We start from the raw sequence: 20584 nt of genomic DNA on the forward strand, positions 1-20584 counted from the left end.
CCTTTTATTGTTTTAATATTGATGATTCTGGCAAAAAAAGTCAAGAAAAAACAAAAATCCCTATCACAAAAAAATTAGCATATCATGAAAATGTACTCTAAAGAAGCTACTAACCTAATCATCTGAATCAACGAATTCACTCAAAACCCATGTGAAAGATTCCTGAGGCTTTTAAAAACTCCCAGCCTGGTTCATTACTCAAAACCGCTATCATGGGTAAGACTGCCGACCTCTCCAGAAAGCCATCATTGACACCCTCAAGCAAGAGGCTAAGACACAGAAAGAAATTTCTGAGCGAATAGGCTGTTCCCAGAGTGCTGTATCAAGGCACCTCAGTGGGAAGGAAGTGTGGCAGGAAACGCTGCACAAACAGAAGAGGTGACCGCACCCTGAGAAAGATTGTGGAGAAGGGTCGATTCCAGACCTTGGTGGACCTGCAGAAACAGTGGACCGAGTCTGGAGTAGAAACATCCAGAGCCACCGTGCACAGGCATGTGCTGGAAATGGGCTACAGGTGCCGCATTCCCCAGGTCAAGCCACTTTTGAACATGAAACAGCGGCAGAAGCGCCTGACCTGGGCTACAGAGAAGCAGTAGTGGACTGTTGCTCAGTGGTCCAAAGTACTTTTTTCAGATGAAAGCAAATTTTGCATGTCATTCGGAAATCAAGGTGCCAGAGTTTGGAGGAAGACTGGAGAGAAGGAAATGCCAAAATGCCAGTACCCACAGTCAGTGATGGTCTGGGGTGCCATGTCAGCTGCTGGTGTTGATCTACAGTGTTTTATCAAGGGCAGGGTCAATGCAGCTAGTTATCAGGAGATTTTGGAGCACTTCATGCTTCCATCTGCTGAAAAGCTTTATGGAGATGAAGATTTCATTTTTCAGCACGACCTGGCACCTGCTCACAAACCACTGGTAAATGGTTTACTGACTATAACATTACTGTGCTCAATTGGTCTGCCAACTCTCCTGACCTGAACCCCATAGAGAATCTGGGATATTGTGAAGAGGAAGTTGAGAGATACCAGACCCAAGACCGTGGATGAGCTTAAGGCCACTATCGAAGCATCCCTAACACCTCAGCAGTGCCACAGGCGTATTGCCTCCATGCCACGGCGCATTGAAGCAGTTATTTCTGCAAAAGGATTCCCGACCAAGTATTGAGTGCATAGCTGATATAATTAATTGAAGGTTGACGTTTTTTGTATTAAAAAACACTTTTTTGTATCGGTCGGATTAAATATGCAAATTTTTTGAGATAGGGATTTTGTTTTTTTTCTTGACTTTTTTGCCAAAATCATCAATATTAAAACAATAAAAGGGTTGGACTACTTCAGTTGTGTGTAATGAATCTAAAATATATGAAAGTCTAATGTTTATCAGTACATTACAGAAAATAATGAATTTTATCACGATATGCTATTTTTTTTTTTAGAAGGACCAGTATATATGTTGCTAGCAAACATTAACTGTATCTCATTAGATTGTGCTGCTGTTGTTCACGTTGTGCAATATAACAAGCGGCTGTTAGCGATAATACCCGTTAACCTGCTGGGAAATACATTTTGACCATAACAGCAGCTGGTGATAAATATCCCATGAATTATTAACAAGTGAGAGTTTTGCTGTCGTTTGGAAACCCAACACCCGGATTGTCATCTGTGCATTCACTGAGTTGATGACTCACTCATAGTTTACTCATTAGTAACACATGGATGACTTGTACACATTTGCTTTGAAGCAGGCATTATTATAGTGTTTGAATATGGAAAAATGTTTATTTTAAATTCCTGCCTGGGATCAAGTGGCATTTTAACACTCAAGCATCCTGACTTGGAGGGATTTCATAATTTATGTTCGTTCCTGTCATGCAGGAAAAGTGACCTCGTCCTGACTTTCGTAGAGGGGAAACTAAATTCAAAATAGGCCGTGTCTTGCCTAAAACCACTTGAATGGAATTTTTGCTCAAGTTCGTAAGAGCTGACACACTTAACATGAGTGTTACTGACGGACAACTCCCAGAATGATCTGCACTTTTATTTTTATTTTGATGAAGTCCATAAAATATCACCCGTGCTCCCCGCTGTTGTTTTATTGTAGGCTTTAAATGAGAAAAATATAATGTTTTCTTTATAGCTGTTGGCCAAGTCATCTGGAATTATGTATAGAAGAGGATTTGTTTCCATACATCCCCAAAGGAGGTATTCATCACAGTTGTTAGCAAGATTTAGCCTATTTTTATGAAGGTTTTTGAAGGTGACATGCTGCCAACCCTCCCAGTCAGTAAGGCTTGACCATCCGGTGCTGCTAATGGCAGCCAAAGAGACGGAGCACTGTTGATCTAACTCCTTTTTCTGTCATTCTCTGTTGTCTCAGGTCTGTCCACAGCCAAGAGGAAATTCGCCGACTCTCTTAACGACTTTAAATTCCAGTGTATCGGGGATGCTGAGACGGATGATGAGATATGCATAGGTGAGCTTGCCGAAGACAACACTTGACACGTACATCGCAAATTTATAACGTCTTAATTAGATTATTTTCCTTAAATTGAGTCAAGTAATTATCTCCATCTTGTTTTCAGTGGTAAATACTAGTTAACAGATTAATGCATCAGATTATTCAACTTTTAAGCAAATATTACTATTTGTTCCAAGGCCGTAGGTTTGGTTTCAACTATACATGTGCCGATTATCGTTTTCAAGGTATACCGTGGTTTGAAAATATCATGGTTTCAAAACCGCAAAAAAATTCTGTCCCTGTGGTATTAGCTGTTTTTTATGTCCTAAAAATGCAGGGAGAAATCCCTCGCTTGCAGCTGTAAGGCTCAACCTTCCCCCACCGGTTGTTGCTCAGTGTCAGAGAGTCAGCTGTGCTACATGGTGGCTGGTGGAGGTGAAACTCCTGAACTTTTTCCCCCATCGAAGAAAACGAAATTGCTGGTATAGGAATACTTCGGCTACAGAAACGTTACAGATGGCAGCGGTTTAGAGGAGGAGGGCCAACCAACATTTAAAATATGTTGGCGGAGGGTGGCCGCCGAGGAGGCAATACCTCCACTATGATTTCACATTTATACAAAATGAATGGTTAGTAAAGAAACACTGTCATGAATGTTTCCCCCCAGCTATGAGAGTTAACCACAGCGTGTTCAGTGTGTCTAGTGGTGGTAAAACATTTTCTCTGGCAATTGTATGTGTTGAGAAAGAATGTGTGTATAATGTAAACTTGATACGAGTCATACACACGTGCTTTTTATGGAAAATAATTTAATAATTTTTGTTCTGATGCTAATAATGTTGAGCTGTGGCTGTGGATTTAGGCTCACCTTAAGGACTGCATTTATTTTATTTAGAGTGTTTCAGTTATTATTTCGATATATATATGTTTTTTTTTATTTATTTTAACTTAACATTATACATACAGTGGGGCAAATAAGTAATCAGTCAACCACCAATTGTGCAAGTTCTCCTTCTTGAAAAGTTTAGAGAGGCCTGTAATTGTCAACATGGGTAAACCTTAACCATGAGAGACAGAATGTGGGAAAAAAAAAAACTGAAAATCACATTGTTTGATTTTTAAAGAATTTATTTGCAAATCATGGTGGAAAATAAGTATTTGGTCAGTACCAAACGTTCATCTCAATACTTTGTTATGTACCCTTTGTTGGCAATAACGGAGGCCAAACATTTTCTGTAACTCTTCACTCTTTGCTTGGTGTAAAGAAATCAACTATGGGAGCAATTATTAGAAAATGGAAGACCACTGATAATGTCCCTCGATCTGGGGCTCCATGAAAGATCTCATCTTGTGGCGTCAAAATGATAACAAGAACGGTGAGCAAAAATCCCAAAACCACACGGGGGGACCTAGTGAATGACCTTCAGAGAGCTGGGACCACAGTAACAAAGGCTAATATCAGTAACACAATGCGCCGCCAGGGACTCAAATCCTGCAATGGCAGACGTGTCCCCCTGCTGAAGCTAGTACACGTTCAGGCCCGTCTGCGGTTCGTAAGAGAGCATTTGGATGATCCAGAAGAGGACTGGGAGAATGTGTTATGGTCAGCAGAACATACTGCATATTATTTGCAACCACTACTGACAGTCATGGTTGCCCAACTTCCCATAATTCATTTGGGCGGAACAGTTAAGTCGCTACAGTATCATTTAGTGAAAGCACAACAAAAATAATATTCCTATCTCTCCAAAAAATAATGTTCTCAAAAAGAAAAGCGATGTGGCTGAAAACGAAAATTTTGAGAGGGGATTTAATATAAAATTACTATTGTACTTACTTATAACTTGTACTCAAATTTATCTTTTAAGAACTACAAGTCTTCCTATCCGTGGATCCCTTTAACAGAATGTTAATCATGTTAATGCCATCTTGTGGATTTATTGTTATACTAAACAAATACAGTACTTATGTACAGTACGTTGAATGTTCATGTCCGTCTTGTGTCTTTCCATTCCAACAATAATTTACAGAAAAATATGGCATATTTTAGAGATGGTTTGAATTGCGATTAATTACGATTAATTAATTTTTAAGCTGTGATTAACTCGATTAAAAATTTTAATCGTTTGACAGCCTTAGTTTTGGCCAATGAATGATATAAATTTTAGATAATATCAGATTTACCATCGTGCAGTCATTCTACTAATGGGGGTCTTTGTGAACAGTGTGGTCAGTCAATGTGGAGCCTGTTGGTCATGTGACTAACAGCAGACAAACTGTACAAGAGCCTGTTGTTACAAGTGTCATTATAGTCTGTCTCTCCAGTGCTCGGTCATATGACGCCATGAAAGTTAAAGTGTAAGACATGCAAACAGTCAACGAGTGCACGCTATATGCTCCACAATCATAAACACAAATAAAGCATATGGAGAAGCATGCGAAGTCGGACCCAAGCCTGACATGAAAGTCATTCTTCCTATTGTTTTCTATTCTCAATTGCATCATTAGTCGTTCCATGAACTCACCAAGGCCTCTTTGGTGTCTGTGGAAACATGTAAGCAACAGTCACCACACCCTTTTCTCTGTGTGTGCGCAACCCACCCACCGTTGTTGTTTGACCATCTCCAGTTATCTTGCATGAACAGCTTGCTCGCCTACATGTAGTGTTTATGATATTATCACATGCACAGTTGATATAAAGTCTACACACCCCTGTCCAATTAGCAGCTATATGCAGTGGGGCAAGTAAGTATTTAGTCAACCACCAATTCTGCAAAGTTCTCCTATTTGAAAAGATTAGAGAGGCCTGTAATTGTCAACATGGGTAAACATCAACCATGAGAGACAGAATGTGGGAAAAAAAAACAGAAAATCACATTGTTTGATTTTTAAAGAATTTCTTTCCAAATTAGAGTGGAAAATAAGTATTTGGTCACCTACAAACAAGCAAGATTTCTGGCTGTCAAAGAGGTCTAACTTCTAACGAGGTCTAACAAGGCTCAACTCGTTACCTGTATTAATGGCACCTGTTTTAACTCATTATCGGTATAAAAGACACCCGTCCACAACCTCAGTCAGTAACACTCCAAACTCCCACTATGGCCAAGACCAAAGAGCTGCCGAAGGACACCAGAGACAAAATTGGAGACCTGCACCTGGCTGGGAAGACTGAATCTGCAATAGGTAAAACTAGAGATGTCCAGATCGATCGGGATGCCGATCGATCATTTTCAAAGTATCGGAATCGGCAAAAAAATATTGGCCATGCCTTTTTTTAATATATATATATTTTTTTAAATTGAATCGTTTTCTAATTGTATTTAACGGTACATAATATGTTACACTTATCCAGAGTCTTTAGTTTTGGCTAAAGGTAGGGTTATCAAATTTATCCCAAGAACGTCAGTAATTAGTTTTTTTAAAAATGTATCACGTTAAAATATTTAACGCAATTAATGCATGCGCTGCACGATCCACTCACGCATTGTCGCGCTCCATCTGTAATCGCGCCGTTTTGCTTATATAGAGAGCTAAAAGGCAGCGTAAAATGAGTAGAGTGAATTTTGGCAGCCTTTGGAGCCTTATTTTAATTAGCTAAAGCCTTACAATCCCTCTCCCATCGATTAGAAATATCATGGGAAGCAATGTGGGGAAGCAAGGTAGCAATTGATCTTTTTCTTAACACCTAATGTTATTTCCCAACGCAGAGAACATATATAAATTGGTAGCACTACGCACAGTCATGGTTCCACTTCCCATCATGCATTTGGGCATGGCCTTCAGTATCATTTACTGAAAGCTCAACAAATACACTAGATGGCAATATCTAGTCACAATATACAAAGTCACAAGTCTTTCTAGCCATGAATCCCTCTCACAGAAAGAATGTTAATAATGTAAATGCCATCTTGAGAATTTATTGTCATAATAAACAAATACAGTACTTATGTACTGTACGTTGAATGTATATATTCGTCCGAGTTTTATTCATTTTTTTCTTAATGCATTGCCAAAATGTATATGATCGGGAAAAATTTTCGGGAATGATTGGAATTGACTCGGGAGAAAAAACAGCAATCGGATCGGGAAATATCGGGATCGGCAGATACTCAAACTAAAACGATCAGGATCGGATCGGAAGCAAAAAAAACATGATCGGAACAACCCTAGGTAAAACGCTTGGTGTAAAGAAATCAGCTGTGAGAGCAATTATTAGAAAATGGAAGACATACAAGACCACTGATAATTTCCCTCGAATGGGGCTCCATGCATGATCTCACCCCGTGGCGTCAAAATGAAACCAAGAACGGTGAGCAAAAATCCCAGAACCACACGGGGGGACTTAGTGAATGACCTACAGAGAGCTGGGACCACAGTAACAAAGGCTAGTATCAGTAACAAAATGCACTGCCAGGGACTCAAATCCTGCACTGCCAGACGTGTCCCCTGCTGAAGAAAGTACACGTCCAGGCTCGTCTGCGGTTCACTAGAGAGCATTTGGATGATCCAGAAGAGGACTGGGAGAATGTGTTATGGTCAGATGAAACCAAAAAAACAACTTTTTTGTAGAAACACAGGTTCTCGTGTTTGGAGGAGAAAGAATACTGAATTGCATCCGAAGAGCACCATACCCACTGTGAAGCATGGGGGTGGAAACATCATGCTGTGGGGCTGTTTTTCTGCAAAGGGACCAGGACGACTGATCTGTGTAACAGGAAATAATGAATGGGGCCATGTATCGAGAGATTTTGAGTGAAAATTTCCTTCCATCAGCAAGGGCATTGAAGATGAGACGTGGCTGGGTCTTTCAGCATGACAATGATCCCAAACACACAGCCAGGGCAACAAAGGAGTGGCTTTTTAAGAAGCATTTCAAGGTCCTGGAGTGGCCTAGCCAGTCTCCAGATCTCAACCCCATAGAAAATCTATCGAGGGAGTTGAAAGTCCGTGTTGCCCAACGACAGCACCAAAACATCACTGCTCTAAAGGAGATCTGCATGGAGGAATGGGCCAAAATACCAGCAACAGTTTGTGAAAAGCTTGTGAAGAGTTACAGAAAATGTTTGGCCTCGGTTATTGCCAACAAAGTGTACATAACAAAGTATTGAGATGAACTTTTGGTATTGACAAAATACTTATTTTCCACCATGACTTGCAAATAAATTCTTTAAAAATCAAACAATGTGATTTTCTAGGTTTTTTCCCCCCATTTTCTGTCTCTCATGGTTGAGGTTTACCCATGTTGACAATTACAGGCCTCTCTAATCTTTTCAAGTGGGAGAATTTGCACAATTAGTGGTTGACTAAATACTTATTTGCCTCATTGTATTTCTGATTATTTCTCTTATCATTCTTTGTTTTTCACATTACATGAATCTGGCTTTAGACTTTTTTCCACTATATAGTGGGCCCTTGAACATACTGCTGAAAAAATGAGTTTTCACAGAATTTAATGTAGTTCAACATCATTCCGACTCCCAAGAAGGTCTAGAGGAAAAACAAAATGGAAAACGCTGTTTCTTCCAAGTTAAAAACCCACATAAAAGGCCTTTCAAAATCCTGCCGTTCCAAACAAGTATATCTTACCATGTGATTGATTGAGTGAGTACACTAAGCAGGACTAGGAAAGAGTTTTACTAAAAGTTGTATTTATTTTAATGCATTCCAAAGTTCTGATGCTCTCGACTTGGATTCAACTTTAAAAGCCAATCGCGGCAACAAACTTGAGTTTCTCAGCTGGTTTATGGCTTTCGATGGAATCCGTTCAAGGTTCACGGGTAGAAATTGAACACCTTTAATCCTCGCTACCTCCTGCGTGTTCTCTAATTCTCCACAATTTACCTCCCCAGCCAAGTCTCTTCAGGAATTTGCAGCTGTTCTACAAAACCTGGAGGATGAGAGGACACGGATGGTAAATCGTCTGCCGTTATTATAATTATGTAGTCTGCAACACTTGTAGCTGATGTGTGTTTATCAATTTGTGTATGATTCGGTGTGTATGTCCTCAGATTGAGAACGCCAACGATGTGCTCATTATGCCTCTGGAGAGGTTCAGGAAAGAGCAGATCAGTGCAGCTAAGGTAGGCTTATCAGGCCTTTGTCACCAAGAACACTCATGCGAACTGACTGCATCCTGGAATTTTTCCAGTAAAATACAGTGTCTCACAGACATTAAAGCAATTACAAATGTTTTTCATTATGAATGTGTTTATTTTTTGGATTTGCATTTGAAAAACACAAAGAAGCTGAAGAGAAAAGCCAAAATGTACACAATTTTACACAGTATGAATCATTTTTTAAAGTCGTTTTTTTGTGGGGGTTTTTTTTGTTGTTTTTTTTTTTTTGTTTTTTGTTTTTTTTAGGAAATATTAGACATCAATTAATGATTGTTAGCTAAAAATGACAGACATTTCGAATAATAAATATAACTACTTACGTTCTTATTATGCCTGTGCTGGAACAAAAGCGGTTGCGCGACGTCTGTAAAACGGGTAAAACGGACAAATTTATATAATTCGACGGTTGACTGTGCCATGAATCTGCTATGGCAGCATATAGACATATTGTTCTATCAAACACAACTGTTCTTTTGCCTTAAAATAGAGCAGTTTATTTTAAAGAGGGGCGCAAGAGCAGAAACTGCTTTTTCAGCCTTGTCTGTGTTTTCCACCATATATAATATATATATATATATATATATATATATATATATATTAGGGCTGTCAAACGATTAAAATTTTTAACCGAGTTAATTACAGCTTAAAAATTAATTAATCGTAATTAATCGCAATTATACGGTACATAAGGACTGTATTTGTTTATTATAACAATAAATCAACAAGATGGCATTAACATTATTAACATTCTGTTAAAGCCATCTATGGATAGAAAGACTTGTAATTCTTAAAATAAAAATGTTAGTACAAGTTATAAAAATTTTATATTAAAACCCCTCTTAATTTCGTTTGAATAAAATTTGTAAAATTTTCAATCAAAAAATAAACTAGTAGCCCGCCATTGTTGATGTCCATAATTACTTACACAATGCTCATGGGTGCTGAAGCCTATAAAATCAGTCGCACCCAAGCTCCAGCAGAGGGTGGCAAAACTCCATAAAACACAATTAACAAGTGAGCGTTTCACTGTACCGTCATTTAAATCTGTCTGAGCTGGGCATCTGCGTTAATTGCGTCAAATATTTTAACGTGATTAATTAGAAAAATTAATTAACGCCCTTTAACGCGATAATTTTGACAGCCCTAATATATATGTATACATAGTATATGTGTGTATATATATATATATGTGTGTGTGTGTGTGTGTGTATGTATGTATGTGTATATATACTGTATATATATATATATGTATATTAGGGCTGTCAAACGATTAAATTTTTTAATCGAGTTAATTACAGCTTAAAAATTAATTAATGGGTAATTAATCGCAATTAATCGCAATTCAAACCATCTATAAAATATGCCATATTTTTCTGTGAATTATATATATATTCTGTAAAATAAATTGTTGGAATGGAAAGATAAGACACAAGATGGATATATACATTCAACATACGGTACATAAGGACTGTAGTGGGCATTTCACTCTACTGTCATTTAAATCTGTCTATGCTGTCCTCACTCCAAAGCGTCTACTTTTTCCAAAGCTATACAGCTAGTGAACGACGCCTTAATAATCAGACTTCTTCCTTTTTCATCTGATTTATTAATAAAATGGCCTCAAACCATTGTCCTCTTTAGACTGTCCTAAAACTACAAAAAAAAAAGTACACAAGCATTGCATTAGCAACAACGTTAGCTTAGCATGCTATACAGGTTAACTAAACATAAACAAAAAGCGTCTCATACAAAAAATATAACATTTCGCTTATTAACATAATATGTACATTCTTTACAACAACCATACTTACGGACAAATCTTGTCCAAGGATCATATAAGCACAACAGAGATGTCGTGCAGCCATATTGAACTGTCAAGAAAACAAACCATGTCGCAAAGCAACCACAAGAGTTCGCTGTTAGACAGCACAAAAAGCCTTGCTGTAAAACTTACCAAAAGGCAGAATACTGTCTGAGCGGGACATGTGCGTTAATTGCGTCAAATATTTTAACGTGATTAATTTAAAAAATTAATTACCGCGTGTTAACGCGTTAATTTTGACAGCCCTAATATATATATATATATTAGGGTTGGGAATGTCTGGCATGAAGCCAATTCGATATGTATCTAGATACACAGGTTACGATTCGATTAAAAAACGATACATTTTTAAAACCGAGCGATTCGATACAATTCGATACGATTCGATACAGTGTAAGAGCGATACGGTTCGATACAGAGTGAAAACGATACGATAGTAAACATTTGTTGTGTGTGTTCGTACAGTATTTTAAACATATAAAAAAAAAGACTAAATTAAGCAACAAAATTTCATAACAATGTTATGTTTTATTTTTTTATGAAAAAACAGAGGCTTACTATATGACTGTCATTTTGTTGGATGGGATTGATAATAAAATAAAACTCCAGTGAAACAGACAACAATAAAGTGCAGTAATTCAATTACTGTATTTCCTGGTGTTTTTAACACAAGAGGTAAGTAATTTAAGTGCAAACTTTCAACGTAAACATCTTACAATATTAATTATATGCAGCAGCTCTAGAAAAAAAAAGAATTAAACCTGCTAGTGTTATCGTAAATAAATTATGCTTTACGACTGTTATAATTGGGGGAATAAAAACATGGCATTTTAGACAGACAGGTCAATAATCATTACTTTAACCTAATACACAGCAAAGTCATTCACTTATGCCTGTGCTTCCTCATTTTTTATTCCTCATCACTGTCCATATCTTTTTTGAAGGGCAGATTTTTCTTGAGGAAGATCAACTAATCCGCATGCTCATGTTTAAGTAGACTGCGTTTTGTGGAAACAATATGCCGGCCTTTCCATCATTGTAGTGGGTTATTTTTCAGGGTTAAAAACTCACAATTTCTGTACCGCTCCACACGTCACACAAGCTCTGTCCCATGCGAACAGATGTGGCTGCCTTCATCACTTCAAAGTCCGACTTTTGTTTTCCTGGGTGCGTTGAAAATCAATCGTCGGTGATCACACTGTCCATTGTTTTAGCATGTTGCTTCGTTGCCACTACTAGTTTCGCTTTGGGCTGTGAAGAAAATGCTATGGAGCATGCGTTACAGTGGTTTCGTTAGCTCTCGCGTTGTTATGACACGCCTGTGACGATCGGGTAATGACGGCGACTAGTAGCGGTTCTGCCGAAATGCATGGGAAGTTGAGGCAACCACGACTGTGAGTATGGCTTGTCCGTATTATATCGTGCGTGCGGTCTCGAGCCAAGTGCGCTGTGGTGAATGACACAAGCGCAGCATGTGAAGTAAAAGCTAAATTATTATCATATTAAGCAATGCATTGAAGTAGGCATTAGCAGCCGATTCTTGTGCTTGCGATAGCCGTATTCTATCTCTACTATCGGTTCATTGAATATTTAATGGCTAATTACTGTCGGATGGTAACTTTACGATTGATACATCTGTATCGCTCACATGTAAAACCGGATATCCGGTCGTATCGGTTTATCGTTCTCAAGTTTAATATATATATATATATACACAGTACTGTGCAAAAGTTTTAGGCAGGACACCTGCCTAAAACTTTTGCACAGTACTGTATATTTTTACTATATTATATATATACAGGATATACTTTATGTATATATTTTCCCTGAGTGGAAGCTTCCATGATCCTAATAAATTTAATAATTAAAAAAAAAAAAAAAAAAAAAATGTATATATATATATATATATATATATATATATATATATATATATATATATATATATATCAGGCAAGGCATTTAGTCCTCCATCTGTACAAGCATTCATGTATTACCTCTCCTAAAGTTCATGCAACTGCATATATAGTGTTCCTAGTTTTTAACCACGCCTGTAACACACATTTGAAATGCAAATTAATTAAATTATGAGGGTTGCCTGGTGGCATCATATCATTGTGTATATACATCTTAGTATCCCCCTTTCTGAACATTTGACGTAATTTCCACAGACATTTCCAGAGGCTGGTTAATTAGGCCCTCTGTAGAACCCTTCAAGTAACTAGACAAGTAAAATAAAATATAATAGAAATGTAGTATGTCATATTTGATAACCCCCCTCTTGAAGGTTCATTAACCATGTGACCCAGAAGAGTCACCACAGGGGGTCCTCAGATATATGGCTGAACACATCTCTCCCTTGACAGCAGGTCACGGTTTGATTGCAACGTTGTGGTCAGATTAAGGAGCCATCGCATGTAATCTCGGCGGTGAGGCCACCGTGAGCGCTAATCCCAGTTTAGCCCTAAAAGGCATGACATCTTTGCCTGGCACATGCCTCTCACCTTGCCCTGGCCTAAGGTTTCCCCCATTCGGTATTGAGCTGGAAGCACATCAGTTGATAAAAGCTACACTGGGCATTTTTTAAGATAGTTGTTAAAAGCATGACTCTAATTTAAAAAACAAAAACAACTAATTCTGGTGGATTATAGGCAAGGCGCCAAATTTGTCTGGTTTTAAGGTTTATAGCCATTCCTGTACTAAATTGGGTTAAAAATTGATTACTGTTCTAAATGTCTTTTTGTTAACCCTCACTTGATTTTTGTCAAACGTCTACTCGATCATATTTCAGGAATATGCAAATTTTGGAGTACGTTGCCCTCTGCTGGCGAGTTTAGGAAGTACTTCTAATTTAGTTCACCGCTGCTCTGCAAAAACACAACTCCTTAAAACTAGTTAAAGTCCCTTGTTTTCAGTGTTAATCTACTAGAAAATAAGTGAAATTATCTGACAGTGCTTCAAGTCCATTTTTACTAACTTAGATAGCTTGAAATAATAAAAATAGCTACCTGAAAATAAGTTTAACAGACTTAATTTAAGCAATAAAGTAGTATAAATAAAATCTTTAAAAAAAAAAAGCTTTGAAATGTCAGAAATGTTCCCAATTCACGAGTAGATATTCTTCAAAACATTATTTGAAAGCAAATTATTCTTGATTGAGATGAAAAATGACTTTTTTTTTTTTTTTTTTAATGTGCGGGTTTAATAAGAACAATTAGTAATATTTACCTAAAGTAAGTGGAATAATCTGACACTTTAATCTGTTAACTAGTCTTTAACACTCAAAACAAGATGGAGAAAATTATTTGAGTAGATTTATGAAAAATAATCTGATTAAGACGTTAAAATTTAGCTGTGTGGAAAGTTTTATCCATCAATGATTTAGGGCAGAGGTTCTGAAACTTTGTAGGTCAAGTACCAATGTTAATCTAATAAATCCGTAGTTGTCATAAAAACAAAGCAGAAGGGAGTATTAACTATGAAGTATATTCATTTTCACTATAAGACACTAATATTATTGTTTTATATATTATATAATATTATTGCTGAGTGATCATCACTCACAAAATGTAACTCGTAGCGTTAGCATTGCGTTCGCGTTAACATTAAGCTAATGCTAACGGCGCGTGTTCTCGAAACTCTCGGACAACTTATTTTTACATACAGTGGTTTGTATAGGTGGGTATAATTAATTGAGAACAATATATTGTTTTCCTAGTGAGTGTGTATAATCACCAAGTTGGCGTCCTTGTAGATGCTACAATATGTGTTTGTCTGTTGATATTCTTTCGAAACAGTTGGAAACCTTTATTCATTTATTTATCGATTTTTGGAGAACATTTTTTTTTTTAAACTTTTACAGACGAATACATTTTTAACGAACGTCGACTAAAACAAGACGAAATTAGTTTTGAGTTTTTGCAAACAAAGACTAGACAAAGACAAACACATTTTGAGATGACTAAAATATGAGTAATACCGTAGTTTTCGCACTATAAGGCACACCTGACTATAAGCCGCCACCCACCAAATGTGACACCAAAACGGCGCTTGTTCATAGATACCAAAAGATATTAACCGGTAACACTTTATTTGACAGCGGCATCATAAGACTGTCAGAAGACCAAATGAACCACCATGAAGCTTTGAACCAATTGGCTGGAAAGCTTCATTGCTTCAAGAAGCTTCATTTGGCCATCACTGCTCCCTTGGGGGAGACAGTCAACCTCTGCTGCCACCTGCTGTCAGCACTGTTGTTGTCCAATATGCCTCCTAGCATGCATTGCAGAGCTACATATGTAAATAAGAATCAAAATTCATGTTTTGTGCTAATTATTTCTTCAGTTACTGTTCCAGTTGTGTCATTAATTGCTAGTTATGGTATTTGGTAACACTTTATTTGACAGTTGTGCTAAAAGACTATCATAAGAACATCATTATTATGACATGACACTGCCATGAGCATGAACAAATGCTTATGACAGATACCATTTTGTGTCATCCGGCAAATTATCTCACTTTTGAATGGATGTAAAAAGATCCGAGCTGGACATAAATGGAGTTAGTAACATAATTTGCCTTATGACACTCAATGACATCTGTCATAAGCATTCAGTAATGCCCATGATAGTGTCATATCATAATTATGACTGTCTCATGTCTTACCACGCTGCTGTCAAATAAAGTATTACCAAATACTATAACAAGCAATTAATGAAACAAATGGAACAGTAACTGAATAAATAATTAGCACAGAATACAATGCATGATAGGAGGGATGCGTTGCTTATTAACCAAATAAGCCGCACTGGACTATAAGCCGCTGGAATGAAAATAAAGGAAAAAAGTAGCGGCTGCCACAACCACAAACAACGCTGCACAACAGCAATACATGTATTTTGAAATAAATCTAAACCTGAGTTTAGAATCAGACAAAAAAATATAATAATAAATGAGGATTGAAGTACACCAAAAGAACAATTGGCTAACTAACACAGCAAAGTCTACTTGCTTAAATGCTACAAAATGCTAACTTTTTTTTTGTTTCGTTACAATGCGCTTAAGAAATCGTTCTAACACATATTCTTACAAAAATCTGCTAAATAAACTAAATTACAGATGCATAAACAAACATTTTAGCTCAAACAAAAATTTACAACCTTATGTTGACCTTAGCGAGCAGCAGGATTAAAGCGCATACGACAGGAGAAAAAAAGTCTTAAATGGCATTATTATGTGAATTAGAATCATATTTTGAGATGATTCGACTATATACAACAATATAGCATAGCGCAGATGACGAGAAATTAGTTATTTAATCTGCCGGTTAGCCACGCCTACCATTATAGGGCTCAAGCGTCCCCAACAGGTGGATGACGTCAGCGGGAGACTGGGCTCATCGGTTTTACTATACAGCCCATTGAGGGGGAATTATTCAGAACTAGGAAAACGCGACGAAGAGATCTGCAAAAATGCCATTGTTTCTGTCTCTTTACTTCAATATTTTTACAGGATATTCTTTTTATCCAAGTATTTTCCCCAACTGCTAAATAAATGGCATGGTCATGACAAATAACAGTCTTGTGCTAAACGGAATATGAAATAATAAAAATGCACTTATTCAGGACGACATGGCAAAATTACTCCATAATGGTCAAAACTGTCGACTTCACCTTTACTGTCGCACCTCCCGAAAAATATTTTATGACACCTAAATCGGACATATGTCATTTCCCTTCCCCGGCTTCGGAGAATATAAACAAACCAAGAGGCGTGACAGCTAGCCGACATGCTAACCCGAACCGAGTGATGTTTCAAAGTCTTCGAAGTGGAAAATCACACATAACTAGCCCAGATTATTTGACATGACGACTGGGTCGTCGATTGTCTTCGCGGATCGGCAAACCGCCCGGCGTAGAGCAATTTACAGCTCGTTCCCCGGAGCTGTGCAGCTAACGTGCAGCTAATGTGCATGAGGAGAGCTTTTTACATGCCTATCAATGATCAAACGTAAGTAGTCCTTTAATTAAAGAAAGTTTGTAGTGTTTACTTTGTAATCACTGTATTCGTATTTGACATAATACAAAACAAGATGTTTACTCACTTCCTCGTAAGTCCAATGGTCCCACAGTAGTAGGGCTTGTTTTGGCCAATATCCCCGGTGAATGGGAACCTTTTGAAACTCCAAAAAGGCGCACACGCCTCTCCCTCATACAGCAAGATTTTTCTGCAGCCGTTTGGCTGGCGTGATGCGAAAAATAAACGTATTAATCCGAAAAATCAGATGAATCCTTAGTCCTCATACACAGCAGTAGGCTGTATAGTGAAGAGGAGTCCTTCTCCCGTACACGTCACAGCGCCCTCCTCCTCAATGCAAGACCGAAGCCGGAAGTCACTCATTTTCATGGCGCGGGATTTAAAAAAACTAAATAAATATAGCGATCGCTTCCACACACATCCAAGCGGTCCATATCAGTCAGGAGCATAAAATACCGCGTGTATTATGAAATAAACATGCTTTTTCGTGTCACATGCACTTTAAATGCTACAAAATGCGAACTTTTTTTTTTTTTTTTTACAATGCTCTTAAGAAATAGTTTTAACACATATTCATACAAAAATCTGCTAAATAAACTAAATTACAGATCTATAAACAAACATTTTAACTCAAACAAAAATTTACAACTTTAGGTTGACCTGAGAGAGCAGCAGGATTAAGCCAAATTAGATGAGTTATGTCATATCAGCTGTTGCCACTAGAGGGTAGTGTATCCACCTTAATTATGAAAACTAAATGGAACGCTTTCAAAACAAACCTTTAAACGAATCCTTTGAAGCAGCAAAATTTGATTCAAAGCTTTTTTCCTCATCGAATTACTCGAGTTAATCGATTATCGCAGCAGAACTACTTTATACTTGTTGTTAAATCTGGTTGGGAAAATCCGAAAGAACGTTGTCTAAACAGACGGATGTTCTTTCCTAATAAGAAATATTTTAAACCTTAACAGACAGCAGCACATGTACGGCATGCTGGTCTTGAGTCCAGTGTCTTTCGCTGCACTTTATCATCCATCTGTTACTTAATGACGGCCGAATTCATGAAACATGCTATTATTCAACAGACAGCTGTGTTCCCCAGAGGAGCACGAGTTAGTAAATCACATCACAGCCGGTTCAAATTCACATGACGCTTTTCCTCTGCAGCGCAAAATCATTTGTCTGCTTAACCTTCACTTCCCACGACGTAAGCCATACCTGCACTTTCAAAATGATAGTCTTACTGGCATAAACTCATTGATTAAAGTAATAAACACCGCATTAAATGAGTATCGCTCAGTTAAGTTTGGGAGTTTTGCATGAATTCTAACCTTCCGAGACTTAACAGGCCTGAGGCATATCAGGAAATTGTTGGATTTGTGTTTAATTTGTTCATCACCATCTCGGCGTATTTATTTTGTTGTCCCAGGAAGCGAAGAAAAAGTACGACAAAGAAACGGAGAAGTACTGCGCAGTATTAGAGAAGCACCTCAGTCTTTCGGCAAAGAAGAAAGAGTCGCATCTGCATGAGGTAAGTAAATACGATATTGAAAATTCAAGTCTACGTCTCCTAAGGCTCGTTGTCATTCGTTGCAGGCGGACAACCAGGTAGATAACGTGCGGCAACATTTCTATGAGGTTTCTCTGGAGTATGTCTTCAAAGTGCAGGAGGTCCAAGAGAGGAAGATGTTTGACTTTGTGGAGCCTGTAAGACTACTTTTCAAATTGTTCATTAATCAACAGAAACTCCTCTTAACTTTGTTTGCTTCCTTAGCTGCTGGCCTTCCTCCAGGGCCTCTTCACCTACTATCACCACGGTTACGAACTGGCAAAGGACTTTAACCATTTCAAAACAGATCTCACCATCAGCATACAAAATGTAAGGGCACTCGTTCAGAAAAACAAAGTCAAAATTTGGGGAATTGTTATCACAAAATGCATGGACGCTATGTAGTGTTTCTTTTATGATGATATACAGTGGTATGAAAAAGTATCTGACCATTTTGGGATTTATCACATTTCTGCATAAAATCAGGTGTGATCTGATCTTTGTCAAAATCACACAGATGAAAATACAGTGTCTGCTTTAACTAAAACCACCCAAACATTTATAGGTTTTCGTGTGAGGATAGGAGGGAAAATATAAGTAAGTGAACTCTGTGCCTAAGGAGACATAAAGAGCAATTGAAACAATTTTTTTTACCAAACATTTTAAGTCAGGTGTGTACCCCAATCACTGATGATTGGTTTAAAGCTGCACTACCCACTATAAAACACACACCTGGTAAGAATTGTCTTAATGAGAACCATTGTAGATGTGCATCATGACTCGGTCAAAACAGCTGTCTGAAGACCGGCGATCAAGGATTGTTGATTTGTATAAAGCTGGGAGAGGATACAAAACCATCTCTTAAAAGTTTGGATGTTCATCAATCTGCAGTCAGAGAAGTTGTCTACAAATGGTGAGAGTTTGGCACTGTTGCTTCTGTCCCAAGGAGTGGACGTCCACCAAAGATGAGGCTGAGAGTTCAGCGCAGAATACTCAGAGAGGTAAAAAAGAACCCTAGAGTGTCTGCTAAAAACAGTCCAATATCTATGTGCACACATCAACTACAATGTATCACAAAAGTGAGTACACCCATCGCATTTCTGCAGATATTTAATTATATCTTTTCATGGGACAACACTGACAAAATGACACTTTGACACAATGAAAAGTAGTTTGTGTGCAGCTTGTATGCGAGTGTTAATTTATTTTCCCCTCAAAATAACTCAAAATATAGCCATTAATAGCTAAACCCCTGGCAACAAAAGTGAATATACCCCTTAGAAACTACGTACATCCCAAAATGTCCAAATTGAGTATTGCTTGTCATTTTCCCTCCAAAATGTCATGTGACTCGTTACAGGAGTGCTGTTAGCATTGCTGCAGAGATTGTGAAGAGGTGGTGGGGGGAGTTGACTGTAGGCATGGCACACTTATCTTTGTACTCCTTACCTGGTCGCCGCCACACATGCTTGAGACTATTGGAACCAAACAAATTAATCTTCGTCTCATCAGACCATAGGGCATGGTTCCAGTAATCCATGCGCTTTGTTGACATGTCTTCAGCAAACTGTTTGCAGGGTTTCTTGTGTACCATCTTCAGAAGAGGCTTCCTCCTGGGGTGACAGCAATGCACACTAGGGATGGGCGATACCAGTGATTTTGGATTCGATCCGATACCAAGTAATACCAAGGCGAAATATTGCGATCCCGATCCGATATCGATACCGGAAGTTCATATTTTATATGTATTATATATACACACAACCCTGCAGAGTTCTCAGCCATTCTTTTGATATCTAATGTACAACTACAGCAAGCACTCAAAAACTATTAAGTCTCTTTGTGTCAAATATGCATTGCAATGAAAAAACTGCTGCTTTTAATAACTAGCAAAGCAGTTTCCCTACAAACTCACAAACCAATCCATTATCAACAAAATCTGATAAGTCAGTCTCACTCTTTAACCATGACACTTAAATTCATATGCACAGAACATTTTCCTGCTACACGTTGTATTTGATCAAATTTGAATCTACCCAAGTTAAATATTTTTTATCTAATTAAAGAACGAATTAATAGTAGCATGTTACCGCCCTCTAATGGTTGATCATTAAAAACAAATCCAATGAACAAGTCACTTGCCGTTTTTGAATTTTATTCTACTAACACAATTTTCAAACAGATTTTGAAATAATTGAAACAGACCTTTGACAAAATAAAAATAAATAGCAACAAAACATAAGAAATCAAGCAATTAATTGTTTGAAACAAAACAATATGGAAAAATATATTTCACAGAAAATTAAATAAAATATTAAACAAAATAAATACTAAACATAAATTAACAAGAAATAATAATAAATGAATAAGAAATAATAATAAGGTCAAGTAAAGCATTAGGTCAGTAAGTTTACTAGAGAATCTTGAAGTCTGCAGCAGGATAGTTTAAATCTCTAAATATTTAACAAACCATTCACTTACCTTTTATTAAAATCCCTGCACCTGATTTTTTTGTGGAATAAGATAAAATATGTATTTTGTATTTTTGAGTTTGGACAGGAAAATAATAATTCCCAATTTGTGTGAGCCTGAGGGAAAAGTAGTACAA

At 37.5% G+C, this 20584-nt stretch overlaps 1 protein-coding gene across 1 annotated transcript in view; it reads left to right on the plus strand.

Annotated features, from left to right (window-relative positions):
• LOC130906162 (rho GTPase-activating protein 26-like) overlaps window positions 1-20584 on the plus strand; it is a 164496-nt gene that overhangs the window by 67136 nt on the left and 76776 nt on the right. Inside the window, exons 3-8 of the mRNA XM_057820146.1 lie at window positions 2376-2471; window positions 8306-8367; window positions 8465-8536; window positions 17857-17958; window positions 18024-18134; window positions 18202-18306. Of these exons, the coding sequence (XP_057676129.1) occupies window positions 2376-2471; window positions 8306-8367; window positions 8465-8536; window positions 17857-17958; window positions 18024-18134; window positions 18202-18306 (548 nt within the window). The remainder of the gene's footprint in view (window positions 1-2375; window positions 2472-8305; window positions 8368-8464; window positions 8537-17856; window positions 17959-18023; window positions 18135-18201; window positions 18307-20584) is intronic.

Source organism: Corythoichthys intestinalis, chromosome 18 (assembly GCF_030265065.1).
Source record: "Corythoichthys intestinalis isolate RoL2023-P3 chromosome 18, ASM3026506v1, whole genome shotgun sequence".
NCBI lineage: Eukaryota > Metazoa > Chordata > Actinopteri > Syngnathiformes > Syngnathidae > Corythoichthys > Corythoichthys intestinalis.